The sequence below is a fragment of the Furipterus horrens genome, unplaced genomic scaffold, assembly GCF_987537825.1.
Source record: "Furipterus horrens unplaced genomic scaffold, mFurHor1.1.pri manual_scaffold_5, whole genome shotgun sequence".
Lineage (NCBI taxonomy): Eukaryota > Metazoa > Chordata > Mammalia > Chiroptera > Furipteridae > Furipterus > Furipterus horrens.
The window spans coordinates 167,366,197-167,389,796 of record NW_028327175.1 but is presented as its reverse complement, the minus strand read 5'-3'; the positions used below and the strand labels follow the sequence as shown (position 1 = coordinate 167,389,796).

Genomic DNA, 23,600 nt, shown 5'->3' with positions numbered 1-23,600 from the left:
TGTTGTTGGTTGTTGTGATACAGTTTTCATTTGAATGTTCATAGTTTTGATCCTCCTTCTAAACAAGTCCCTTTAACATCTCATTGTAACAGTGGTTTGGATCTAATGAACTCCTTCAGTTTTACTTTGTCCTGGAAGCACTTTCTCTGTCCTTCTATACTGAATGACAGCTTTGCCGAATCGTGGCTGTAGGTTTTTGATTTTCATTACTTTGAATATTTCTTGCCAGTCCCTTCTTGCCTTCAGAGTCTCCTTTGAGAAATCAGCTGATAGTCTAATTGGGACCCCTTTGTACATAATTCTTTTCTTCTCTCTTGCTGCTTTTAAGATTTTCTCTTTATCTTTAATTTTTGACATTTTGATTATAATGCGTCTTGGTGTGGTTCTCCCTGGGTCCAGTTTTTCTGGAACTCTCTGTGCTTCCTGGACCTGTAAGTCTATTTCCTTCCCCAAGTTCGGGAAGTTCTGCTTCATTATTTTTTCACGTAATTTTTCCATTTCTAGTTCTTCTTCTTCATCTTCTGGCAATCTTATAATTTGGATGTTTGCTCTCTTGTAGTTGTCTCAGAGGTTTCTGAGCTTCTCCTCATTTTCCTCACTTTTTGTTTCCTTTTTCTGCACTGAATGACTGTTTGTTCCTTCCCTATGTTCCGATTTGTTTATTTGATCCTTGGTTTTCCTTCCCTCACCACTTGTTTTGTATGTGTTTTCATTCATTTCAGCAGGACTAGCCTTTATTCCTTCCCTGTCTTGATTAAGTCCCACTGTTATTTCTGTAAGCTGTCTTATAACTATAGCTCTGAACTGAGCCTCAGAAAGGTTATCTATCTGGTTGTCTGTTAATTCATGTATTTGCTTTCTGGTCAGCTGCACGATTGGGATCTCTATCATTAACCCTGCCATCCTGGCATTTTTTTGCTTCCTGGGCAGGGCTGTCACACCTCCTATGCTATCTGGGGCGGAGCCCCGTGCACTCATCACTATTGGGCGACCCTTCTCACCACAGTGTGGTGCTTTGCGTGGGGGCGGATGTCCAAGATGGATTCCTGCCATTCTCTCTCTGCTGAGAGACTGGGAGCCTCCTCCTCCGTCTCCACGCCCTCTGGGCCCTGCAGTCTGAGGCAATGGGGGTCTGCCTTTCCTGGTGTTGGAATCGCGAGCTGACGGGTTTGGTCGACAACTAGGGGTGCTTCCAGGTGCTTCTCGCCACCCCTTAAATATGGGCGTCTGTGCTTACCGCAGTCCCGCCACTGGTTGCCACAGCTGCCGCTGCCTGCACAGCTTGACCTCTCTGCCCCGGCTTTGCCCCTCCTACCCATCTGGACGAGCACCACTTGTTTATAACTTCATATGTTGGACTTCCATGTAGCTTTATTTTTTGGAACTTCTGGTTATTTCTGGTTTGACGGTAGTTGTATTCCTTCTTAGTTCTGGAGAGAGACAGAGCGTGTCAGTCTAGGCCTCCATCTTGGCCAAGCAAGTATTGTTAATGATGGAATTTCGAGCCAAAGCAGGAGGTGTTTTTTCTGCAGTGCACCTTTTCATGCTCAGGGAGAAGCCTCATGTCAGGAATCCACCATTTGGTTCTCCACACATGGTCTCAGTGGCCCTTGGAACGAAGGGGTCATTCAGTGTCCCTAGATACTTGTTAGCAGGCAGGCAGGAAAGCAGTGCTGTCTGTGTCCAGATCTTGAATGCTGCAAGGCCGGGTTGCATCCCTTCAGGGGAAACAAACCATCTGGAGTTCACTGGAAACCAAATTTTGTGGCTCTCGCTCTCCTGCATGCTGGTGATGTTGTCCCTGGGGTGAGTGCTGCATTGTTTCACAAGCTGACATGAATGTCCTCATGGCCTCAGCAATAGGGATTACCTACGCACACTGCCTTAACCAATAAAGAAATGTGTAACTTCACATAATAAGAAGTACCACTGAGCCCAGTACATCAGGATGTGGCTCTGGGACCCCTGTGTGATATCTTTCCCCTCTGGCTGATGGCCGGGGAGCAGTAGCAGCAGTTCCAGCTGTTACATCCTGATGGTGTCTGGTCTCTGATGTCCATTATGGGAGCCACAGGCCACAGGTGGCTTTTAAATTTAAAGTAAGTAAAATGAAATAAAATTCCTAGTTTCAGCAGTCACACTAGCCACATTTCAAGTGCTCTCTGGCCACCTGCAGCTAGTGGCTACCACATTGGACAGAGCAGATCAAAGAACATCTCCATTGTCACGAACAGTTCGGAGGACGAGAAGCGTTGTCTCCTCTAGTGTCTCCTTATGAGCAGTGAAGCCTTCCCCAGAAGTCCCTCAGCATAGTCTCTTCTCACTGATCACAACCGAGTCGCTTGTCTTTGTCTAAACTGGTGGCTCACCCAATGTGGTCCCTGAGTCAGCAGCACTCAGGCACGTGGGAGAGTGCAGGTTCCCGAGTCTCTTGTCATACTTGCTCCATCAGAAGCTCTAAGCATGGGGCCTGGCCTCCTTATGTAATAGCCCTCCTGGTTTGAGGTGGGCTGGCCTCACGTAATCCCTGGCGAGAGAGCTGGAATATCTGTGGCTGGCTTGGACCGGCCCCTTGCTGTGAAGTGAATGGTGGCATTAGCCATAGGACCACGGCAGTGCGTCCCAGAGAATTCCTCCTGGCTCAGCCTTCACCCAGTGACAGCAGAGCTCTTCCTTTCCCAGACTTCACAGGCACACTGCCGCCTTGACGGTGAGGGACGTGCGTAAGTCAGGTGGAGCCTGGCTGTTTTTGTTTGTTCATGGTCTTTCTCCCTGAACCTAAGGAAAGGCATGAGCAAGGTCTTAGAATAAAAACATCATTTCTGCTCTTCCATGTATATCTCCCTAACAAAGAACACTTGGGGAAAGAATGGCAGGTTATATTCAGCATAAGAGAAATTGGTAGATGAAGCCTGGAGTATATAGCATTTTCTTTGTGACTACTAGTGCCTGGTCAACTCCCCTGGTTAGCGTTAGATCCCTAGGTGGTCTGTTCTGTTTCAGCTCTCCAGCCTGACCCTACAGACAACTCACCCTGCCTTTGCCGTCTAAAGGTCTTAAAGGTTGCAATGTCTTTCTGCAGAGGCTGTTTCAGGCAGTTTTCATCAGCTGAGGGTGGGTGGCTTCTCTGAGGCCTTCCCCTGTCCCATGGAGCCCTTTATTAAGTAACCTGCCCCATGGGTAGGCTCCATGTACTACACACTCATTTTAGGCATTCCGTATTTATTTACATTTTTTTTTTTTTTTTAGAGAGAGGGTAAGGGAGGGAGGAAGAGAGGGAGAGAAAGATTGATGTGAGAGAAACATTGACTGGTTGGCTCTCGCCCCAGTCGGGGACAGACCCACAGCCCAGGAATGTGCTCTGACAGAATCAAACCAGTGACCAATCAAACCTGTTACCATTCACTTTGTAGGGTGACGCTCAACCAACTGAGCCATGCTGGTCAGGACTCCTTTTCATTCATCTTGATCTAATTTCTCTGTGCCTTTTATTTCTCATCTTGAATAACTGGGGAAGTTTTAAGAAGAGACGGTCTTGGGTGGCTATCGCTATTAGAGCAGGGGCCAGGCAAATTGAAGTAATGAGAGATTTCTTATTAAACAGAGAGTTCTCCTGGCTTGTTGGCAGCACAGGCAGCCTGCGAGCTTCCTTCATATGTCAGCGAAGATTTCTTGAAAGTACAACTTCTTGACAAGGAACGTGGAGGCAGTGCTGCACCCCGACTCCCTATGTCCTCTGACCCTTCCTTCTGTAGCTGTTTGGGTTCAGGGGCCTGTTTTCTCTCCATTCATCCAATGAATGGGAGCATTTCTCCTCTCAGAGCAAGTGTTCGGTTCTTGTGGGGATCACAGAGGGGCCTGACCACAGTTGTCTCCATCCATCAGGCTGCTGTAATAGCATGGGTGACTTAGAAACAAACATTTACTTCCCACACTTCTGGAGCCTGGGAGGCCCCAGAGCAGGCATTAAGGCAGATTCAGTGTCTGGTGGGGCTCATGTCCTGGTTCAGGGATGACATCTTCCTGCTGTAACCTCAGAAGTTGGAAGAGAGCTCTCCAGGTGGGGTTCCTTTATGATGCACTAATCCCGTTCATGAGGGCTCCAACCTTGTGACCTAATGACCCCCAAAGGCCCCACCTCCTAATACCACACCTTGGAGTTAGGATTTCAATATAGGAATTTGGTAGGGGGACACAAACATCCAGACCACGGCAGCAGAGAGGTAAGCTACTGGCTATTCTGCCCTGTGTAAAACAGAAACAAATAGCTCAGGGGAAGGAGCAGTTGTTTCTGATGAGGGGTGTCAGTGTAAGTTTGAGGGAAGAAGGGTCCCTTGAGTTGGACCTTCCAGGAACCGTACTCTGGATGCAGGAGCAGCCAGGAAGCAATAGGCCATCTCTGTGTGTCTCTGAGTTTAGGATTCGAGAGCAAGGAGCTTATCTGGGAGGCGATCTGGGAGCTGGGCAAGGCTGCAGCTGCTGCGTTGGAATCTAACCTCCTGTCACTCTGGGACCTTGAGGAGCCAATCTGTGGGCTGGCACTGACCAGGGAGGGTGTCCCCCTGGGCTTCCACAGTTAGGGAAAGGGCCCTCCCTGCATTTCATCAATGGGTGCTGCCTTTAAGTGTAGTGGATACTGGGCAGTCAATAAAACAAGGAAGAAAAAGCCACTCTGGCCAGCAAATGCAACTTTGATCCAGACAAGAAGTTCTCTAACTATATCAGAATTAGAATCTCTTAGAAGGGATCAGTCCCACGGTTTCTGATTCAGTAAGTCTGGGTGAGACCCGAAATGTGCATTTCTAACAAGTTCTTCCTGAAGTTAAGGTGCTTTTAGAAGCACCGGCTCAGGGTGTGAGACTGTTTCCCCCATGGCTCTATCTCTCCTATGCTAGAGGTGAGATTGGCTTGGTTTTGCTCTCTGCTGCCTGTGATGACCACATTCTGCTGCTCCTTTGCTTCTCCCCTGACTGCCAGGGCCTGGAGGTGGCTGAAAAGTTTACTTGGGCGTCCTCACGCCACCGGACGGCTTTTGGCCACTACCAGCTTTCTCCTTGGCTTCTGGCGCTGTGAGCCCACCGGGCTCTGAAGCAGAGTTGCGACCTGTCCAGCTGTAAATAAGACTGATGGGGCCGGCTGCAGCATGATGATGAGGGAGCCAAGGACAAGGGGGCTTGTGGCCAAGAAGACCACCCAGCTGCTAGGCTGCTCACTGACCCTCCTGGTCTGTGGGGGTGGCCACACCAGCAGGGGCGAGCAGGAAGAGCCAGGCCTCTTGTGATGGCGAGAGGGGCTCTGCTCCCCGTGCCTGCTCTGCCTCCGCTGCTGCTGTCCCTCTCACACCAAGGCCCAGGTGAGGGGCGGCTCTTTGTCCAGAATCCAAGGCCTGTGCCAGCTCTCCTGGCAGCTTCCGCCACCCCTTTTGGGGCCATTTTGAGTGCAATCCAAGTCCCTTACCCCCTGAAACCCATCTTGGACTCCAAAAGGGAAAAGAAAACCTGCCGCCTTATGTGGGTTTCATATTTGGAAAGAAGGAGTGAAGCTGGGGGAGAGTGGACAGTTTTGCACTTGAATCCAAAAGAACTATACTGGACAGGAGAGAGAAAAGAGCTTTGGACATTTTTTGGACAACTCATTTGAAGTTAGTTTTATTCTGCTTATTATTTAAAATGTTTGTCATAACCGCAGTGACTGGTGAGGGGTTGACAGTCCATAGCTCTTCACCTCTCACACCACTCCTGGCCTGATGACTTTAGGTTAGGGTACCATGGGTTTGTTTTTTTTAACTTAATTGTTTAATAGTCATTTTTATCGAGGTGTAAATTTATTCTTTTTAGTATATAGTTGAATGAGCTGTGACAAACACATATGATCATTTAACCACTGTCACAATTAAGATACAGAACAGTTCTTTCACCCCGAAAAACTTCCTTCTGTGGCTTCGTGGTTGGCCTTTCTTCCTTCCCCACCAGTGCCTGGCAGCCACTGATCTCTTTTATGCCTCTGGTTTTATCTTTTCCTGAATGTCATGAACGGAGTCATATAGTATATAGCCTTTTGAGTCTCACTCCTTTCACTTGGCATATAAGGCGTTTACCATTCCCCCAGACTTTTGAGTGTATTGGTAGACTGTATCAGTAGTCCATTCCTTTTTATTGCTGAGTAGTATTTCATTGTGGGAATATAATTTGTTTTTATCCATTCACCAGCTACTGTAAACAGCTGTGTGTTGGTTTTGTGTGAACATAAATTTTCATTTCTCTTGTGTAAATACCTAGAGGGGGATTACTGAGTAGTATGGGAAAGGCATGTCTAATTTTATGAAAGACCACTAAAGTGTTTTCTAAAGTGGATGTGTCATTGCGTATTCTCACCAGCAATGTTGGAGAATTCCAGTTTCTTTGCACCCTTGCCAGCATTTGGAAAAGGGAGCTGTACAAAGTGTCCAGCGCTGGTCAGGGGAGGATGGGGACAAAGCCCTGGGACCTCAGCTTGGGAGCCAGCCACCTTGGTCCTCGGGATCTTTGCTGGGTTCCAACTGGATCTTCCTCTTAGGGCGTGTCTTCTGCTCTGCTCAGGGTTCAAATGGGCCTCTCCATGCCCAGGGGTAGGTGATAGCTGGTGCTTTCAGACAAGGCAAGGATGTGAGGATTTGAGCCAAAATAGTTTCATCCTGGAGGTGTCACGGTTGGGTTGGGAAGAGCGGAGGTTCTCAGGGTTCTCAGCCAGAGCCAAGAGAGTGGGAGGTGAATGCATGGATGCTGGAGCCAGGCTGCCTGACTTTAGGACTTTGTTTCACCTCTGACTCTTTGACTTGGTGTTGTCACCTGTGAAAGGAGGGCACTAACAGGATACACCCGGTAGGGCTAGAGGGTGTAACTAATACCAGAAGTCAGAACAGTGCCAGGCACCTGGTGACGCTCTCCTAATGCCAGTTCACTTTATTATTTTCCTCCTGCCAGGAACCACTGGGAAGGCGCCATCCCCGCCACCCCTCCTCACTGACCGCCAGGTGAATGAGAAGGTGGAGAACCTCTCCATCCAGCTGCGGCTGATGACCCGAGAGAGGAATGAACTGCGGAAGCGCCTGGCCTTTGCCACCCATGGGACGACCTTAGACAAGAGGTAGTGATTGGCCAGCTTCCCTGCCCAACATGCACCAACTTGCCAATGGAAAAGGGTCATTATCCTGGTGCCATCACCATCCCCTCCCCAACAAGGAGGGGGGTCTTTAGCTCCTGGAGGGTGGGGTTGTTCTTCTTCCTCCAAATTAGAATTGGAGCCCATGGCCTGAATCACACAGCTTGAGGATTGAAAGGTGTGGGTGCGTGTCTATAATCTGGCCCCTAATAGTGGTGTGTGTGTGTGGCAGAAGAGCCTTTCTACTGGCCTTGCAGATGATTGTTCAGTGGCAGCAGCTATAAGGGCCTGGTCCTACCTTGTTACCTCCTCACTGGTTGGTTGGAAGGTCTTGAGTTCATCACTACCACCCTTGAGGCCTCTGCCTTCCAGCCCCACGACAGTACACTTCCCTCTATCCCCTGCTGTTACAGTGCGCAGCCTGTGCCCTAACAGAGATAGCCATCCCATTGCTGAGCCCTCGGAGGGCCCACCTCTGTGTGTGTGCATGTGCCACTCTCTCAGAAGACCCCAGCCTGCAACCTATTGGGTGGATCTTTATGTGGTTTGTAAACACATTAACTCTACCCTGCCATATATGTGTTTTAGGAAGGGTATATTCCACCTCGCTTCTTTGTTTTGGAGAAAACCTTTGATTACTTCTTTTGCCAGGGAAGGGCATTCCAGTAGGTGGGTGAAAGGAGAGTCTTTACCCACCTTTATGATCCAAGGGGGCTTCATGGAGGAGGAGGAGGAGGAGGGATGCAGAGTGGTTTATCCTTCCAGGAGATGATGAAAGGTTTCTGGAAGCATCAGTGTGTGTGCCTCGTTCCAAGGAAGGTTCCTCTGGGGGAAATGTCAGGGCTGCAAAGCCTGCTCCTAGAGATTGCTCTGATGAGGATATGCCCCAATCAGATGGCACAAAAAGCAGGGCCAGTGAAGACAGGGTGCATGTTGTCCACTGCTGCTTTGATGCTACTTTCATGCTACCAAGGCAAAGTGTGCAGTTGCATAGCAACCATATGGCTGGAAAGTCTGAAGTGTTTACTGTGTGCCCTTTATAGGAAAGGGTTGCATTAGGGCAAGGGTTCTCAAACTCGAGCATGTAGTAGAATCACCTGGAGGACTTGCTGTTACAGCATAGATTGCTAAGATTGCTAGTTAGTCTATGCTCCATCCCTCCGTAGTATCTGATTCAGGAGGTCTGGGGCTGGCCTGACAATTTGCATTTTTAACAAGTTCCCAGGTGATACCAGTGCTGCAGGTCCTGGAACCCCACGGCTTCTAGCCATTGTTCTCAGCTTTGGCTGCACACTGGAATCCCCTGGGTAGCTTTTAAAAAAATCCTGATGTCTGAGTTCTACCCCATGGATGCTGATGTAATTGGCCTGGGAATTTTTATGTATACCCAAGTTAAAGAATCACTGGTCTAAAAAGTGAAGAAACTTTTATCACAGGTTTCTGGTGGACCCACTGTGTAGGTCTGTCACAAGGTCTCTCAGAAGCTGTGAGACGGTACATTCCCAGCTCTGTAGGCCCATGCAGGGAGCTCAGGCAACTGTGTCTCGCTCCATCCTGGGGATTCTGATTCTGTTGGCCTGGATGGGGGTAGGACATCTGAGCTTAATAAGCATCCAGGTGGTTGTGTTGTATAGGAGACCAGTATTTGGGAATCACTGGGCCACAGTGACCTAGTACATGGCTTCTTTGGGGAGAGACATTCCTTGTCAGTGTGTTCATGGTGCCACTCGCTCTCTGGACCAGGCCCTGCCACAGGCTGAATCCCGACTACGAGAGGCTGAAGATCCAGTGTGTGCGAGCCATGTCGGACCTGCAGAGCCTGCAGAACCAGCACACCAATGCCCTGAAGAGGTGTGAGGAGGTGGCCAAGGAGACCGACTTCTACCAGTGAGTGGGGCCTGCCTGGCGAGGGCTGCAGCATCCCGGAACGGCTGCCTCTTACCGTTCCTTATTTCTGGACTTGGAGCCAGGCCTTCTGGTCCTAGTCCTGCCTCTGCCGTGTAGCGAGCAGTGTGCCCTCAGCAAGTGGGTTTGTGTCCTTGGGCCTCAGTTTTCCTAAGTGCAAAGTGAGGCTATTAATCCTTCACACCATCAGTTGCCAGCCTCAGATGCATGGCAGGTTGACTGAAAACATGAGACAGTGGGTCAGGCAAGACCCCTGGGCTGCTGGGTCATTGTCTGGGGGCTTTGCTGCAGCTCCTACCACAGGAGAGGCAGATGAGATATGTTCCCTTTTAGTCTCCTGGTGCCTCTCTGAGGGTATTTGCCTGCCCACCTGCTGGTGTTTACTCAGGCCTTAGTACCTCAGTACTCAGAGGTGCCAGGTCTGCACCAGGTTGGGGGTTCTCTCTCTCCTTGTCTCTCTATCTCTGTCTCTGTCTCTCTATCTCTGTCTCCATATCTCTCTCTCTCTCCCTTGTATGTGTACCCTTTTTGGTGTCAGGTTTTTCACGAGTGGTTTGGGTCCATCGGGTGTCTGGTTGACAGCAGGCTTTGGCCTGCCACTGAGTGCTGGGGCTCAGCTACTATTGCTCCACAGCCGGTGCATTGGGAGTATTGGGCTCTGGAGGGGCTGGTGATGCCTTGGGGTGGGGGTTGGAGGCTGTCCGATGCTCACTCTGTGTGGGGGGATTTCAGCACACTCCACAGCCGGCTCCTGAGCGACCAGACCCAGCTGAAGGATGATGTGGACATGTTGAGGCGGGAGAATGGCCAGCTGCTGCGGGAGCGTAACCTGCTGCAGCAGTCGTGGGAGGACATGAAGCGGCTCCATGAGGAGGACCAGAAGGAGATTGGAGACCTCCGGGCCCAGCAGCAGCAGGTAGAGCTGGGTTGGGTGGCTGGGGGTAGGCCAAGGTTGGTCACCCACCCACCCACACATCCACTCACCCATCCACACATCCTGCCCCTCCACATTCACCCATCTACCCACCTGAACATTTAGCTAGTATTTCTGGAGCGTCTGTCTCACATGAGGCATTGGGATATCTGCGAGCAAACACCCAGCCCTTATTCTCATGGACTGTGCCGTCCAATGCGGGAGACAAATGTTAATCAAATAATCACCTCTATCTTTCATTGTGAATGTTGCAAGGCTACTAAGGAGGAAGTGCTATTCAGTGTGTAACAAGAATTAGACTAACTCTGGGGCTTGGGGTCTGTAACTTCTTTCCTTTCTATGGATCACATGAGATTACAGATGGAGACAATCTTGGAGATTTTAAAGCCCTGTGCAAATGTCAGATGGAGAAGTTATCATCGTTATTTTGGGTGGGAGTGGGGCTATGGCTCTTGCTTCTCTCTGCATTCCAAGTTAGTTTCTTTGCTGTGCTCAGCTCTTGTTTCACGTTGACAAAGGCATGAGGCGCAGGCCAGTGAGAACACTGGTTTACTGTAACGTTGGTCCCTTCTTTTCTTGGAACTAGCAGGGCTGCCCAGGGATGTGGCAGGGCTGATGGCATGCTCCGTGTCCACAGATGGTTGGATGTGTGGGATTGGAAGGCAGTCCCAGGAAGAGGCAGCATGTTCTTTGAGCTCTGCAGCATAGGTCTGATTCGATAGAGAGCTCCTTCCCCCTCAGCATCATTTACTGTTTGCTAAGTTAAAGCAGGACTGTTGGGGCTTTCTTGACACAGTTTGGAATAATCTGAACTTACCCGATGACTTAGCATGACATTATCTGACTTCATTGCTTTTTCATTTATAATTAAAAATTCTTAAATTGCAAAACTGTTACCAATTTACTGAAGAGTTTTCCGTATAGTCCAGAGAATTTTCCCCCTTATTATTCAACAGTAAGTTGCCAACCTGCTGTCCTATGACCCCTGAACATGCTCATGGTGTACTTCTTACCAACAAGGATAGCCTATATAACAGCAATAGAAACACCATTAGGCAGTTAATGCACATACTACTATCCGGTCAGTCATCAGACCCTGTTTGCGGTTTGCTAGTTGTCTCAATAGTGTCTTTAATAAGAAAAGCATCCTGTCCAAAATACAGCATTGCATTCAGTTGTCACATCTCTGTGGTCTTTTAAAATCTGGAGCAGTTCCTCTGGCTTTGACCTACATGACCTTAATGCTTTGGAAGATTGCAGGCCAGTTATTTTGTAGGCTGTCCCTCATCCTGGATTTGGGTGAGTCTCACTGTTCGATACCCTTTATGCATCTTAGATGGGACTGTCACAGAACTGATGCTGCCTTCTTCTCTTTGCATCCTATTGGTTGGGACTCGGTTTGATATGACCCCTTACTGATGATGTTCACATTGATCATTTGACTAAGGTAGTGTCTCCAGGCTTCTCTACTATAAAGTTACTTGTTTTCCTTTTGTTTACCTACCCACCTACCTACCTACCTACCTGTTTACTCATGGTTTCCTGTTTTCATTCAGTGGGTTATAATCCATTGTGGCCAGTAGGAGCCCCTTGAAGCTTGCTTCTCCATCTTTTTGTCATGTTGTCATGTTCTCCTTACTCTTTGAGTGCTTCCTTGCTCTCTGGCACAAGATGTTCTAAGCTTATTTTATAATTTCTCTGCCCTTGCCCTGGAAAATAAGCCATTTCTCTGAAGAGTCCTCATTCCTTTTAATTGAGAATGGTAGTTAGCAGCTATAGCTGGTGTGCTCATAGCTACTGGGATATCACTGCTCCCAGCCCCTCTCAGTGGACAGAGGAGGGAATATCTGAGTATACCCCTTGTAGCCAACACATACACCTCAATATTTATGTCTCTCTTTCTCTCTCCCTCCCCCTTATGTATCTATAACTTCAATATATAGTGTATATCAAAAACGATGAGTTCACTCAGACACTTTTAGTTTCAATCCAATATGACAGTACCACAGGGTTCATTCTGGTTTTCTCTTTCCACTTTTGTAATTCCCTTTTACAGCAGTGTGAAACCTGGTTCCTATTCTTTTTTTTTTTTTAATTGATTATAGAGAGAGAGGAATTGAGTAGAGAGAAAGACAGAGACATCAGTTTGTTGTTCCACTTATTTATAAATTCAATGGTTGATTCTTGTATGTGCCCTGACTGGGGATCCAACATCTAACCAGCTGAGCTACTGCACAGCCAGGGCCTGGTTCCTGTTATTTGTAGCCTATTTACTTACTTTGTCAGCCTCACTATGTCCTCTCCTCCCATCCCCTCTGTAGCCTCCTTCCCCTCACCACCCCCTTGTTACCCTTTTGGGCCCTCCCGACCTTCCTTTGCGTGGCCCCTCATCCTGTGCAGGCTCTGATGCCCATGCTGGGGCCGCAACAGCCACACACCAGCTGAAGCCCCCGTCCTTCTCTGCCTCACTCATGGCTGTCGGATTAAACTCTTCAGAAAAGGGAAGTCAGGGCTTTCACCATCAATGTGTGATTGCCTCTTGTGTGCCCCCAACTGGAGACCTGGTCTGCAACCAAGGCATGTGCCCTGACTGGGAATTGAACTGGTGATCCTTTGGTTCGCAGGCCGGTGCTTAATCCACTGAGCCACCCCAGGCAGGGCAGAGGCAAATCATTTTTACCCCAAGAGAACTCCTCTGCAGAAATGGAATGTGTGAGGCAGGTAAGGATGAGCTGTTACAGTGAGTAATGTCAGAGGTAGGCTGCCCAGGAGGCAGGGACGGCCCCTCTTAGGGTTTGGGTCCCTCACTGGGCTTAAGTGCTGGCCACCCCATATGAGAGCAGGCCACCCCATCTTTAATGTCACCCCACTTTGTGTTCTTGCTCATTTGCTGACATTTTTCACCCTGGTCTAAACTTGGCTTACTTAATATTTTGCCTTCAGGTTTAATTTGGATTTCATTTTTCTTTGAGCGGTTCATACATTCAAATGTATTTGCGGCGCTCTCTTATTCTGAAGGCAGTCCCACAGCCTTGCTACAAAGTGGCAGAGCAGGGCTTTCTCAATGAGTTGGTTTCATTGGGTAAAAGATGCCACAGATAAAAAGCAGTGGTACTGTGTGCCTGCATGTATGAAGCACACAATAAGTGTTTGCTGTTATTTTTATTCTAGTGCTATCGAGGCTGGGGAGTAGCCATAGCCCTGATGCATTGCTGGGAATGCAAGATGATGCAGTCACTTCAGAAAACTGTGGTAGTTCCTCAGATTGTTAGACGTAGGGGCCAGATGACCAGCAACTTCATGTCAATGTATATACCCAAGAGAATTCAAAACACATGTCCACACGGAAACTTGCTATGTCAATGTTCAAAGCAGCATTATTCGTAACAGCCAAAAAGTGAGAAAAGCCCAAATGTCCATTGGCTGATGTAAGGATAAATAAAAGGTGGTATTTTCTATACAATGGAATATTATTCAGCATAAAAAGGAATTATGTACTGGTACCTGCCATGGTGTGGATGAACCTTGAAAACATTATGTTAAATGAAAGAAGCCAGACACAAAAGTCCATATATAGTATATGAGTCCATTCATATGAAATGTCCAGAACAGGGAAATCTATGACTGAGAGGGCGCCTAGGGTGGGTGGGGGGATGAACGTGAGGATGGCGAGTGACTGCTAATGGGGACTGGTTTTTTGTGGGGGTGGTGAAACTGTTCTGAAATTAAATAGCGGTAGTTGCTGCACAACCTTGTGACTACTGTATACCAAAACCACCGAATTGTGCACTTTAAAGAGTGAATTGTATGTTATGTGAATTAATCTTCAAAATAAATAATGACTCCAGTTATTACCTTGTCATAAAAATAAAATCTACCCTCACAAGGCATAAAATTTCATCACCTCCCATTCTCTGTCTTCCCTGAGGCCTCTCACAGCTGGTACAAACAGACTGGGATTATCCCCCCACCCCCACCTTTCCTGTTCTTCCCACAAATGACAAGGGCAGGTTTTCTTCTCCACCCTTCCATCCCGTTTCTTGTTCTACTTTCTTTTCCTACAGCTGTGACCCTTGGAGGCGGGTAGTTTATTCTAGTGGTCAATAAGTTTCCCCAGTTCTGTTCAGCTGGACTGGTGCTCCCTATCATGTGCCTGCCACCTTGGGACGCCCACCAGGAGAGGAGACGCGGCTGCCTGTGTGCTGAGGGTGTGGGGGGCGCGAATGTCTGAGCTGCCAGGGCCACCTGCTATCCCCGGCCTGGGCCTTCTCACTGTAGCCCGATCAGAGGTAGGCGCCTGGGTAGGTCAGCAGCAGAGGAAGCAGGGAACATGGGGGTGGCCACAGGTTTCCTCCCCACAGGCCTGAGGGCAAAGGTTGACCTTGCTGGACAAGGCCGGTTTTGTTGCCTGGTTCCTCCCACGCCTTGTTAACTTGAAGAGGCCCTTGCCGGGTAAACGGTGCTGTTTGACTTGCGTGTTTGCTTGAGGGATTTGTGGGGCTCTCTGAGGAAATGAGGCAGCTCTGGGTGGGGATGGGGGTGCAGTGCTGCAGGCTAGGACCCTGGGTCCTCTCCCACTGGAGAGCAGCAGACATGGGGGGATGGGGGTGGGGGGTGGGGTGTGTGTGTCCGCAGCATGGCAGTTTCATCTCCAGGGTCCCTCAGTCAGAATGTGCCACCTGATTTCTTCTGGTTTGCGTCAGAAATGTCCAAGAGATCTGGGTAGAGATAGCCAAACTTGGTTGAGGGTGCAATGTAGAGGATATTTTTGCCTCGTCTTTCTTTACTACAATAATTGGTAAAAAAACAGATGAAAACTTCAAACAACAGTGAAGTCTCCACCTGACCTACCCCCCAGTGTCACTCCCTAGAGATGACTCACCTCTCTGAGCCACTTGGGATATATCCTTGTTGATATTGTGTATGTCATACTAAACACAAAATTTTTTTTTCTGCCACCCTGCCTTTTTTTTTTACCCTATAAATATATCATGGATCTCCTTACATTTCCTGTAAATTTGGAATGTCCAACAACATATTTCATAGTTTAGCTGTCAATCATTTATTAACCCTGTTCTGTGTGTGTTGAGAACCTTAGGTGTCTCCACTTTTTCCTATTACAATTGATTTTTTTTAGGTGGGCATGCTTACCTATGTCTTTATGTTCCTTTGTGCGTGTTTTCTGAAGTTTGATTCTCAGTGGTAAAATCACAGGGTCCAGAGCATTGCTTTTCTCTTTTAATAGGTTCTGCCAATTTATTTGGGAAACTTGTAAGGCTCCAGGAGACTTCTCTCCTCCTCCTGGCTCCATCCCGTGTCTTTAAATCTACTCTTCTCTTTGATGATTCGAGTTAACTTCTTTTCCAGATATCCAGATATGCCTCTGAGGGGCATGCCTCACAGAGAAGCCCAGAGAGAATGAGGGTTTCTGACCAGTGTAGAGACAGGCGAGGTGGGGACAACTCAGGCTGTGGCTCTCTTGCTGTAGACGGAACCAGACCCTGGCTCTGTGTCTGCCTTGGGCCACTTCTGTCCCTTCCTCACAGGCCCCTTCCTGATAGTCTGTAGGGGCGTCATCTCTAAAGACTGCTTTCTGCCTGAGACGAGATCATTTGAGGATTCTGGGCCAAGTTTAAATATTTGCTGTCTCACTTGGACTTCCATTATAACCTTAGCTGGGAAGCTTAACATTTGATTGTTATTATGTGTGCATGTGCGTGGATACGTGCACATGTGTGGAACTTCCTACTGAGAACATAATCTAATGATAAAAAGGAAAAACTTCTAGACTAATAGGATCGTTTTTCAAATTCTCTGGAGTTAATTTTGGCTGGAATTTCCCCAGATTTCTTCAGATGCTTTTAATTACCTTAGCACAGGCATGACTCTTGAGCCTTCCTTGTAGAGAAAAGTTGAGTGTTTGGGGGCGCTGTGAGCCTCTTTGAATGTGTGGATGCTGTTGTGTGGGAAAAGGGTAATTCTACGTGACTCCAGGGCTCGCTAAGAACAAGAGGTTAGAAATTGGTGAAGTTCATTGATTTCAGCTCACATAAGACCGACCTTGTGGTGCAGTTTCTACCAGTGGAACGGGTGGAGCCATGGCCCAAATTGCACCGGGTATTGGCCTGATCTCCCCTGGGTCCCTTCTGTTCCTGGATCCCACCCTGTTAGTACAGGTGGGTTGTGCATCAGGAAGGATCCCTGGGTCTGCGCTGGGACTTTCCCTCACCAACCCCTGCTTACTGGGAACTTGTGACCCATTTGCCCTGGATTGTTCCTGGATTGTTATGCAGGCGCTGATCCAAGCTCCTTATGGTCAGGGGCATTTGGGGGACAATTTCCTCATGAAGAAAGATCAAACCATGGTGTAGACTCCAGATTCTGCCAGGGAGGTGAGGGTAGGCTCTGATGTGGCCACGAACAAGGTCTTTGTGTCATTTTAAGGCTGCCTTTAATATTAGTTTGTTTTTTAATGAAGCTTGGAAGGTGGAACTGCAGAGCATTTGGCTAGTTTACCCACAGCTGCCACCTTGTGGGGACTTCCAGGAGTGGTGGCAGTGCCTTTGCTCTGCAGCAAACCACTTAACTCCTTTGGAGACATTGGGCTTCTCACCTGGCTTAGGGAATGTTTAGAGAGTAAAAAATTTGAAGTGATTTTTATCGAAATGTTTGAGGCACTGTCCACAAGTCAGGGCAGTCCTTTCTAGAAGCTGGACCTTTTCCCGATGTGAGTAGAAGGCACTGATTGATGCGAAAATCAGGAGAGTTCTCTGCTGACTCTGTGTGTCCTAGGCACGTGTGGGCACATCCTTGTGGGGCACCCTTCTCACCTCTCAGTGGTGGGCACTGTGTCAGGAATGTCCTTAGAGTCCTCTAGCCATCATTGCCTGCACTTAGACAAATTCAGGTATCCTTACTTTGTCCTGCACTCAGAGACTCAGTTCTCATTTGTCTGGTGATTTATAGAAAAGAATAATGTTGTATTTCCATCACATACCATACACAAAAATATATTCCAAGTTGTTGAAAGATTTTAATGTAAAAAGTAAACTAATACTTTTTAGAAAAAAATAATAGAATATCTTCATAATCTCCAGGTAGGAAGAAAAGAACTTTTGAAATAAAACTACCAAAGCACAAACCATAAAGGAAATGATTGATAGATTTTACAGTATTAAAATGTGAAAGTTTAGTATAGGAAAGACACTACAAAAAAATTTAAAAGCCACATATTGGGAAAGATATTTGTAATGTAACTAGAAAAGGATTAGTATCTGGAATTTAAAAATAAACCCTACAAAAAGAAAGGGAGAGATAGGTAGAGAAAATGTGCGTAGCCAGTAAACATAAGGAGAGTTGCTCTTTTTATTAATCAGAAAGCAAATTGAAAAAAATTTATTTTTTTGTCGATAAGATTGACAATACTTTAATGTATCTGACTGTTTCACACTAGCCAAGAGGTGAAAACAACCCACAAAGCCTTCACTGAATGAATGGGTAAACTAAATGCAGTACATACATGAAATGAAATATGATTCATCTTTAAAAAGGAAGGAAATTCTGTCACATACTCCAACATGGATGAACCTGAGGACATTATGCTAAATGAAATAAATCAGTCACAAAAAGATTACCAGTGTATGATTTAATTTCTCTGAGGTACTTAGTGTAGTCAGAACCATACAAGCAGAAAGTTAGAAGGGTGGTTTCCAGGGGCTGAGGGGAAGGATGAAATGGGGAGTTGTTGTTCAATGGAGACAAAGTTCCAGTTTTGCAAAATGAAAAATTTTGGAGACTGGTTGCACAATAATGCGAATATACATAACACCACTGAAATGTACACTTAAAAATATTAGGCCCTGGCCAGGTAGCTCAGTTGGTTAGAGCATCATCCCAATACGCCAAGGTTGCAGATTTGATCTTCAGTTGGGGCGCATACAAGAATCAACCAATGATGCATAAATAAGTGGAGCAACAAGTCAACCTCAGTCTCTCTCTCTCTCTCTCTCTCTCTCTCTCTCTCTCTTTCTCTCTGCCTACCTCTCCCTTCTCTCTTTCTCTCAAACTGATAAATTGGAAAAATATTAAAAATGAATAAGACAGTTTGTTGTTTTTATCACAATTAAAATGGGGGGAAAAATGGGACAACTGTCATTGAAAAACCAAAAATAAAAAAATTTAAAAAATAAAAAAATACAGAAAAATCTGTATGAAATCTTGGTGAGGATGTATTGAGGATAGTGACTCTCAGAACTTGCCCATAGCTGGTAGATCATACATTGGAAGAGCCATTTGATATTGTCCAGACAGTATGAATAAGTCCATATCCTGACACTTGGCCGCTGTACTTCTAGAGTGAAATCTCACAGGTGTGGGAGACAAGACATGTACAACAGTTTTCATGGCAGTATCATTTATAACAGCCAAAAAAAGAAAAAAGGGAGCCAATGTAAATGTTCATCAAATAGAAAAAGGAGAATGTGTGATGTATTCATGTAGTGAATTACTGCCTGCATCACTTGACTAAATCTCAAAAACATCATTAAAGAAAAAGAAGCACACATAGTATGATACCATTAGAAATATATGAATACATAGTAATATAAATAAAATACTGTGCTTGGAGATGGTTGACAGCAAATTTAGGGCACCAATTAATTCTGAAGGGTGCACTAGGGGCTTTAGCAACACCAGTAATATTGTATTTTTTTGAAAAATAATTTGACACGTATGACAAGATGTTAAGATTAGAGCTAAGTGGTGGGTACTTAAAATTCTGTTACTTTATTTGCTATGCTTTTCTGTATGTTTGGAAGATACTCAGTTTTTTGTTTTGTTTCTTAGTTTTTAAAAAAGGATTTTATTAATCTTTTTAGAGAGAGGGGAAGGAAGGGGGAAATAGAGGGAGAGAAACATTTATGTGAGAGAGAAACATCAATTGGTTGCCCCTCATATGCACCCTGACCAAGGACTAAGCCCGCAACCCAGGCATGTGCCCTGACTGGGAATTGAACTGGTGACCTTTCACTTTGCGGGAAGACACCCAACCAACTGAGCTATATGGGTCAGGGCGATGCTTTTTTTTTTTTTTTTTAATATGCTTTATTGATTATGCTGTTACAGTTGTCCCAATTTCTTTTCCCTTTGTTCCCCTCCACCCAGTGACATCCCTCCCTCCAGTTGTCCACCCCCCTTAGTTTTTGCCCATTGGTTGTGCATATAGTTTTTCTTAACATCTTCCTATCTACTCCACTCCCTCCTAATATGCTTCTTAATTCCTGCATCATCTCCCTTCCTTTCCCTCCTTCCCCCACCCTGCTGACGTCCCCCCAATATGTTCCCCATACCTATAATTCTTTTTCCGCTCTCGTTGCCTACTTAGTTTGCCTTTGTTTCAATTCCCTAGCTTCTGTTGTTGGTTGTTGTGATGCAGTTTTCATTTTAGTGTTCATAGTTTTGATCCTCTTCCTCCTAAACAGGTCCCTTTAACATTTCATATAACAGTGGTTTAGATCTGATGAACTCCTTCAGTTTTACTTTGTCCTGGAAGCACTTTCTCTGCCCTTCTATTCTGAATGACAGCTTCGCTATATAAGAGTAATCATGGTTGTAGGTTTTTGCTTTTCATTACTTTGAATATTTGTTGCCAGTCCCTTTTTGCCTGTAGAGTTTCTTCTGAGAAATCAGCTGACATTCTTATTGGGACCCTTTTGTACGTAATTCTCTTCTTCTCTCTTGCTGCTTTTAAGATTCTCTCTTTACCCTTAATTTTTGACATTTTGCTTATAATGTGTCTTGGTTTGGTTCTCCTTGGGTACAGTTGTTTTGGAACTCTGTGCTTCCTGGACCTGTAAGTCTATTTCCTTCCCCAAGTTAGGGAAGTTCTGCTTCATTATTTTTCACATAATTTTTCCATTTCTAGTTCTTCTTCACCTTCTGGCAACCCTATGATTCGGATGTTGGCCTGCTTGTACCTGTCCGATAAGTTTCTGAGCGTCTCCTCATTTTCCTCCCTTCTTGTTTCCTCTTTCTGCACTGGTTGACTGTTTGTTCCTTCCCTATGTTCCGATTTGTTGATTTGATCCCTGGTTTTCTTGCCCTCACCACTAGTTTTGTATGTGTTTTTGTTAATTTCCGCAGGACTAGCCTTCATTCCTTCCCTGTCTTGTTTAAGATCTGCTGTTAGGTCTGTAAGCACTTTTATAACCAAAGCTCTGAACTGTGCCTCAGAAAGATTTCCTATCTGCTGCTTCGTTAGATTAGAAATTTGCTGTCTGGTCAGCTGCGTCACTGGGATCTCTATCATGATCTGTGCCATCCTGAACAGTTGTGTGTTTACCTTTGCTTTCTGGGCAGGGCTGTCAGGCCTCCTATGCTACAGGGGGTGGAGCCCTGTGCATGTGTCACAACCGGGCGTTTTCTGCGGGGTGGGGGTCCAAGATGGATCCCTGCCGTTCAGTCTCTGTTGAGAGACCGGGAGCCTCCTCCTCTGTCCCCACCCCCACGGGGCCTCACAGTCCAAGGCAATGGGGGTCTGCCTTCCCTGGCTTTGGAATCGCAATCTGACGGGTCTGGTCTGCAGGTAGGGGTGCTCCCCTGGTGCTTCTTGCCTCCCCTTAAATACGGGTGTCAGTGCTTACCGCTGTCCTGCCACCGTCACTGCTGCTGCCATGGACAGCACAGCTTGACCTCTGATCCCCGGCTTCACCCCTCCTACCTGTCCGGATGAGCACCACTTCTTTATGACTTCATACGTTAGACTTCCATTTATTTTCTGGAACTTCTGGTTATTGCCGGTTTTGCAGTAGTTGTATTCCTTTTTAGTTGTGGAGGGAGAGTGGGCGTGTCAGTCTAGGCCTCCATCTTGGCCGTAAGTGTCCTGTGTTTGTTTGCTTCCATGTCCCAGGGAGAGCTGTCGCTCCTACTATGTTGTGAGGGGTAGAGCCTTAGGGATTCGTCAGTACAGAGCGACCTGTTTCACCACATTGTGGCGCTGTATGTGGAGGAGGGGTCTGAGAAGGAACAATGCCGCTGGCCCAGCACTCGCCCCTTTTCCAGGCACTTCTCCCACTTCTGTATAGGACTGGCGCCCCCTCTAGCTGCTGCCCTGGCCATCATTCCCAGAGTGGGTGGGTTTGCGGATGTTCTAGGTCCATGGGGGCCCTTTAAACAAGCGGACTCTGCTGAGAGACCGGCAGTTTCTTCCTCCGTCTGAACCCCCACTGGTTTGCACAGTCAGAAGCAATGAAGCTTGATTTTCCGTGGAGCTTCGATAGTAAGCTGCTCTGGTGAGGAGCTGGGAGTGCTCCCCAGGTGTCCCTCCTGACTTTTTTTTTTTTTTTTTAAATTATTTATTTATTTTTTTAAGAAGGTTACTTTTATTTTTATTTTATTTATCTGTTTTTAGAGAGAGGGGAAAGGAGAAAGAAAGGGAGAGAAATATCAATGTGCGGTTGCTTCTCATGAGCCCCTCATTGGGGATCTGGCGTGCAACCTAGTCATGTGACCTAACTGAGAATTGAACCAGCGACACTCAGTTCACAGGCCAATGCTCAGTCCACTGAGCCACAGCAGCCAGGGCTCCCTCCTCACTTTTTAAAACGTATAACTACACTTTCCGCTGGCCTGCTTCTGTTGCCGCTGCTGCCACCACCACATCGTGTCCTCTACACGGGGGCTCCGCCCCTCCTACCTGTCTGGATGAGTATTTCTTCTGTATATCCTTGTTTGCTGGACTTCCATGCACTTTGATTTTCTGGAACTTCTGGTTGTTTCTAGTTTTGAGGTAGTTGTATTTCTTCTTAGTTGTGAAGGGAGATGCAGCATGTCTGTCTATGCCTCCATCTTGGCTGGAAGTCCTTTTTTTTTTTTTTTTTAAGAATTTAAATGATAGAGAGGGGTTCAGTCATTTTTTTTTTTTTCTCTATTTCTCAGTGTTCAGTCTTACCTGCACCAGTGAAGCCTTTTTACAAAACAATGAAGATTTTAACTGCCCAAGGAAATGATATATCATGGGAATTTTGTATTTTGGTGTCTTTGTAAGAGTTCCTTTGAAGGAGGGAGTTTTGCTTTAGAGCCCCGAGTGAGCTGATTTCTGAGATCCCTATCTTCCCCTTAGTCTGCAGTCCTAGGAGCTAATGCTTAGGTCTTAGAAAAACAAACTCCTTTTCCTGGTCTCTGGTTGTGGTTGCTAAATTAGCTGTCCCTGGGCACTTCGTGCTAATTGTATTTATTGAGGACTAACCCTCCCCATAACCAGAATACAGGCAAACCTCAGAGATATTGCGAATTCTGTTCCAAGCCACCCCAATACAGCGAGCCGTAATCTCTTTGCTGGTAGAGGGTCTTGCCTTCAGTTTGTAAGAAAACACAACACCTGTGAAGTGCAATTAAAACAAGGCATGCCTGTATTCAGTAGTTCCAGCTTCTGGTTCTCTGGGCTGCAAAGATCTGATAATTCAGAGTCCACGCTGAATTAAGCCAGTCCATTCCTGGATTGTTGGAGCTTGTACTAGTAAGCCAGCTTTTCTGATTCAGTCCTATCATTTGAGGAATAAGGAAACCAAAAGCCAAAGAAGTAGAGTGACCTGCCAAAGGACACAGATCCCCCGAGGTGCATAGCAGAAGTCAACAGGCCCCTGACAACCTCTTGAGTCATCGTCTTGTTTTTTATTCTCTGGAACAGTGCCCGGGGTGAACCTGTAGTTTGCTCTCTTGCTTAAAAATCTCCCAGGGTTCCCATCTCCTTTAGGACACAGTTTGGGCTTTGTCTGTGAGCCTTGAAGCCGAGCCCACTATTCAAGCCTCCTCTTGAACCCACTGCTCCTTGTTCACTGGGCTCCAGTCACTGTGTCCTGTCCTTCTCTTTGTGCCTAGGACGCTCTGGCTGTTCTTGCCTCAGGGCCTTTGTACTTGCTTACCCCTCTGCCAGGTGTCCTCTTGGCTGCTGCTCTTCACTTGCATCCAAGCTTAGAAGTCACCTTCTTTGAGAGACCTCCTCAGACCTAAGCCTCTCTCACACCTTCTGCTCTGCTGCTCAGAAGTCTCTCCAGCTCATTATCCTATTTTACTTTTTATTTTCTTGAGGGCTCTAATTATGCCCAGAAGTTAGTTATTTGGTCTTTCTCCCTTTCTGTCTACCTGCCTGTCTCTGTTTATCTGTGCATTCATATCCTCCCACAAGCCGCAGTCTTTGTCTGTCCTGTCTGATACTACCAGCATCTAGAACATCACTAGGACACGTCAGGTACTTGTATTGGGAGTCGTAGGTTAGTGTAAGAGCAGGTTTGGTGATTATCTAGGAGGACTTAGAAGATTCAGTGTATAATCACACTCATGGCTAAAATTTATTTCGTCAAAAGGACACAAAGCAAAATTAGCAAAGGGAAGAGGTGTGTGGGGCAAAGTCCAAAGGAAACCAGGTGCAGGTTCCAACAGTTCTCCTGTGGAGTGACACAGCGCATGTTCAGTTCCCCTAGTACTGAATCATGATGGCACATGTGAAGTGTTGTTGTCAGGGAAGCCCACGAGATACTCCCTGCCCAGGGCTTTTCCTGGGGGCTGGCCTCGTAGGCACTGCTGCCTAGCATGTACTGAGATTTCAGACTCCCAGCCAGAATGC

At 46.7% G+C, this 23,600-nt stretch overlaps 1 protein-coding gene across 2 annotated transcripts in view; it reads left to right on the top strand.

Moving 5' to 3' along the window:
• DLG5 (discs large MAGUK scaffold protein 5) overlaps positions 1 to 23,600 on the top strand; it is a 112,375-nt gene that overhangs the window by 48,785 nt on the left and 39,990 nt on the right. For both annotated transcript variants that reach the window (XM_090278276.1, XM_090278275.1), the window contains exons 3-5: positions 6,963 to 7,125; positions 8,884 to 9,027; positions 9,778 to 9,961. In XM_090278276.1, coding sequence (XP_090134402.1) covers positions 6,963 to 7,125; positions 8,884 to 9,027; positions 9,778 to 9,961 — 491 coding nt within the window. The remainder of the gene's footprint in view (positions 1 to 6,962; positions 7,126 to 8,883; positions 9,028 to 9,777; positions 9,962 to 23,600) is intronic.